Source organism: Protobothrops mucrosquamatus, unplaced genomic scaffold (genome assembly GCF_001527695.2).
Source record: "Protobothrops mucrosquamatus isolate PMUCROS unplaced genomic scaffold, P.Mucros_1.0 scaffold1529, whole genome shotgun sequence".
Lineage (NCBI taxonomy): Eukaryota > Metazoa > Chordata > Lepidosauria > Squamata > Viperidae > Protobothrops > Protobothrops mucrosquamatus.
In genome coordinates, this window is record NW_015387701.1 from 136,248 (window position 1) to 140,712 (window position 4,465).

The 4,465-nt window shown below is 47.0% G+C and overlaps 1 protein-coding gene across 1 annotated transcript in view; it reads left to right on the forward strand.

The window, feature by feature from the left end:
- LOC107293206 (tenascin-X) overlaps positions 1-4,465 on the forward strand; it is a gene marked incomplete at its 5' end in the record, with an annotated part of 98,895 nt that overhangs the window by 55,358 nt on the left and 39,072 nt on the right. Inside the window, one exon of the mRNA XM_015822347.1 lies at positions 1,708-1,998. Coding sequence (XP_015677833.1) covers positions 1,708-1,998 — 291 coding nt within the window. The remainder of the gene's footprint in view (positions 1-1,707; positions 1,999-4,465) is intronic.

Here is a 4,465-nt window from a genome sequence, read left to right on the forward strand (position 1 = left end):
GATCACGTGAAGTATTAATACCACTTTACAATGCCTTGGTAAGGCCACACTTGGAATACTGCATCCAGTTTTGGTCACCACGATGTAAAAAAGATGTTGAGACTCTAGAAAGAGTACAGAGAAGAGCAACAAAGATGATTAGGGGACTGGAGGCTAAAACATATGAGGAACGGTTGCTGGAATTGGGTATGTCTAGTTTAACAAAGAGAAGGACGAGGGGGGACATGATAGCAGTGTTCCAATATCTTAGGGGCTGCCACAAAGAAGAGGGAGTCAAGCTATTCTCCAAGGCGCCTGAAGGCAGGACAAGAAGCAATGGGTGGAAGCTAATCAAGGAGAGAAGCAACCTAGAACTAAGGAGAAACTTCCTGACAGTTAGAACAATTAACCAGTGGAACAACCTGCCTCCAGAAGCAGTGAATGCTCCAACACTGGAAGTTTTTAAGAAGAGACTGGATAGCCATTTGTCCGAAATGGTATAGGGTTTCCTGCCTGAACTGGGGGTTGGACTAGATGACTTCCATGGTCCTTTCCAACTTTATTATTATTGTTGTTGTTGTTGTTATTTTTATTGTTATTGTTATTTTCTTTCAATGGGCCTTTGGACTCCAGAATGTTTCCGAAGCACGCCTGCTTTTTACTGTTAGTGATTGCTTTCTCTTAAAACTATAGCGAGTGTGCTTTGTTTTAACATAGGAAAATATTCATCCTTTGTATTGCTCGTGTATGCCGGCCAAAGTTGTTCAGATTGGGGCAACCTATAGTGGGAAGGGAACAGAAGGGTAGGGAAGGAAAGAGAAGGGGAAAGGGAAAGGGGAAGGAAAAAGAGAAGGAGAAGGGAAAGGGAAGAGGAGAAGGGGAAGGAGAGACAACAGAAGGGATAATTGTACATATACAATGAATATATATACCAGTGATGGCGAACATTTTAGAGACCGAGTGCCCAAACCGCAACCCAAAACCCACTTATTTATCACAAAGTGCCAGGACTGCATCAGCATTGTGATGCCCTTGGGAGGAGGGGCAGGGAGGCACCTCTGAGTGCCACCTCTGACATGCAAAAACTGGTGGCACAAAAATGGGCCACCGCGCTGCAAGGCGCAAAAACGGCCGCCGCCACGCCACGGGGTGCAGATACAAGGCGCTGCACCACGCAAGAACGGGGCAGGGCTAATGAGTATCACGCAGGCCCTAGCCCTGCCCCATTTGCAGCACATGCATGCTCACGGCCCCATGCGCGCATGCACGCATGTAAAATGCTTCTCCCTCCTTTTTCTTCCAGTCCACCAATGGACAATGGTTGGTGACCTCTGCTCTACCACCTCTACTCGAGCTTGCTAGTCGACCGCTTTGCCTCCTTTGTGCTGGGTGGGGCTCCTGCTCCGGGCGGCGGTGGCGGCCTGATGGACCTGCTGCTGGCGGTGGTGGCGTGCATGCCGACAGAGAGGGCTCTGAGTGTCGCCTCTGGCATGCGTGCCATAGGTTCGCCACCACTGATATATACTGTAATTTGTGCCTTCGAGTCAGCATTGGCTTCTGGTGGCTCTACTGTAAATCTCTGAAGTCTTCTTGGCAAGATTTCAGAAGCGTTTGGTCCTTCTTCCCAGGGCTGAGAGAGAGAGACTGCCCCAAGGTCGCCCAGCTGGCTTTGATTCATATTACTCGTCAGACCCTATTTTCATTCCTGTTTTCCCTTTCTGGTCCCAGCATCCACCACAAAGAAGGAAGCGACACCAAAGCCCTCTTTAGGAGAACTCTCCATCTCTGAGGTCAGCCGCAACTCTGTTCTTCTCTCTTGGACCGTCTCCGTGGGGAGCTTTGACTCCTTCCTGCTCCAATATAAAGACGAGGAGGGCAGAACCCAAACCCTGCCCGTGGGGGGAGATTCATATGAAGTCGCTGTTTTGAACCTGACTCCATCCCACAAGTACAAGTTCAACCTTTATGGAATTTCTGGTCAAAAACGTATTGGTCCTATTTCTTCTGAAGCCACCACAGGTTAGTTCTCCTTGTTCTTCTCCTCTTCCTCCTCCTCCTCCTTCTCCTCTTTCTCTTCTTCCTTCTCCTTCTCCTTCTCTTCCTCCTCCTCCTTCTCCTCCTCTTTTTCTTTCTCTTTCTCTTCTTCCTTCTCCTCCTCCTCTTCCTCCTCCTCCTCCTCTTTCTCTTCTATCTTCTCCTCCTTCTCCTTCTCTTCTTCCTCCTTCTCCTCCTCTTTCTCTTTCTCTTCCTCCTTCTCCTCCTCCTTCTCTTCCTCCTCCTCCTCTTCCTCCTCCTTCTCTTTCTCTTCTACCTCTTCCTCTTCCTCCTCCTCCTCCTCTTTCTCTTTTACCTCCTCCTTCTCTTCCTCCTCCTTCTCCTCTTTCTCTTTCTCTTCCTCCTTCTCTTCCTCCTCCTTCTCCTCCTCTTTTTTTCTACCTTCTCCTCTTCCTCCTCCTCCTCCTCTTTCTCTTCTACCTTCTCCTCCTTCTCCTTCTCTTTCTCCTCCTGCTCCTCTTTCTCTTTCTCTTCCTCCTTCTCCTCCTCCTCCTCTTCCTTCTCTTTCTCTTTCTCTTCCTCCTTCTCCTCCTCCTCCTCCTCTTCCTCTTCCTCCTCCTTCTCTTTCTCTTCTTCCTTCTCCTCCTTCTCCTCTCTTCCTCCTCCTCTTCCTCTTCCTCCTCCTCCTCCTCTTTCTCTTCCTCCTTCTCCTCCTTCTCCATCTCTTCCTCCTCCTTCTCCTCTTCCTCCTCTTTCTCTTTCTCTTCCTTCTCCTCTTCCTCCTCCTCCTCTTTCTCTTCTACCTTCTCCTCTTCCTCTCCTCCTCTTTCTCTTTTTCCTTCTCCTTCTCCTCCTTCTCCTCCTCTTCCTCTTCCTCCTCCTCCTCCTCTTTCTCTTCTTTCTCTTCTTCCTTCTCCTTCTCTTCCTCCTCCTTTTCCTCTTCCTCCTCTTTCTCTTTCTCTTTCTCTTCCTTCTCCTCCTCCTCCTCTTCCTCCTCCTCCTCCTCCTCCTCTTCCTCCTCCTCCTCCTCTTCCTCTTCTTTCTTCTCCTCTTCCTCTTCCTCTTCCTCCTCCTCCTTCTCCTCTTTCTCTTTTACCTTGTCCTCCTTCTCCTTCTCTTCCTCCTTCTTCTCCTCCTCTTCTCCTCTTTCTCTTCCTCTTCTCCTTCTCCTCCTCCTGCTTCTCCTTCTCCTGTTTCTCCTCCTCCTGCTGCTTCTCCTTTTCCTGCTTCTCCTTCTCCTCTTCCTCCTCCTCCTCCTTCTTTGCAGCATCTTGTTTGACCATCATGGTGAATTTCCATACTTTTTTTTAGTGACCTGTAAAACAATCTGTCTACAGGTAGTCCTCAACTGACGACCACAACTGAGCCAAACATTTCTCTTGCTAAGTGAAACATTTGTTAAGTGAATTTTTCCCCATTTTATGACCTTCCTTGCTACAGTTGTTAAGTTAATCACTGCAGTTGTTAAGCTAGCAACAGAGTTGTGAAGTGAATCTGGCTTCCCCATTGACTTTGCTTATCAGAAGGTCATCGTAACTTTGAATGGTCATTAAGCAAACGTTGTAAGTTGAGGATTCCTTTTATGTGGTCAATAACAGCCGATATCAATTTGATGGCACATAATCAATCAATTGAAACAAACACTTAAATCCTTCTGAGACAGGATTTGGGATTCTGTGGATTTCTAGATGTTGTGGAGTCCTGAAAATCCCAAATAACAATAAGGTTTTTTTTTTGGGGGGGGGGGAAGTACCTGTGAAAGGGAATAATCTATTCAGCAAGTTAACTCAGATTTGGTGGCCTCTCCTTCAATGGAAATTTTCTAGGTGGAGATTAATGTCTCCTTCCCCAGATCTCTGCTTTACTTGAAGCCCTTTCCAATTTCCTGATTCTTACAGCAGTCTGTCATGGTTCCGACAGATGAAACTCTTCAAAAGAACTTTGAGGCATTGTTTACCTTAAAGAATCTGTTATTCGAGTAGCGTAATATCGGCACTGCCTAATCAAAGCCAAAAACTGAATTCCCCTCCCCTGGCCACATAGTATCAAAGCACAATTCCCTCCTCCAATTGACAGTCATAAATCACATTCCCCAATTAGCTTGAAGCGCGGGCTTCCTCTCCAGTTCTCCAGCCCGCCAATTCTTTATCAGCTCTGAGCTCAATAACCTTGATTCTCACGCTAAGTTTAGTGTTGTTATGTCTACCTAGATTCTCATTCACATCCCCGCCCCAGCATCATCTAACTCTAAAGCGAAAGAGAAAAAGATGGCTACTGTAATGTATTGGCCATAACTGTTTTAAATCACTTGCTTAATGTCTGACCTACATTGCTGTATTGTTTAACAGTTGCTGTTACTGAAAGCCAGACTGGCTGTCTCCAAGCTGATAATGAGGTTTGGGGCGGGAAACTGTTACTTTAAACCTATTGGTTGCCACCTAGAGGCTAACTGTATAAATAGCTGTGCAGCAGCCTTTAGGGCTGCTTCTGT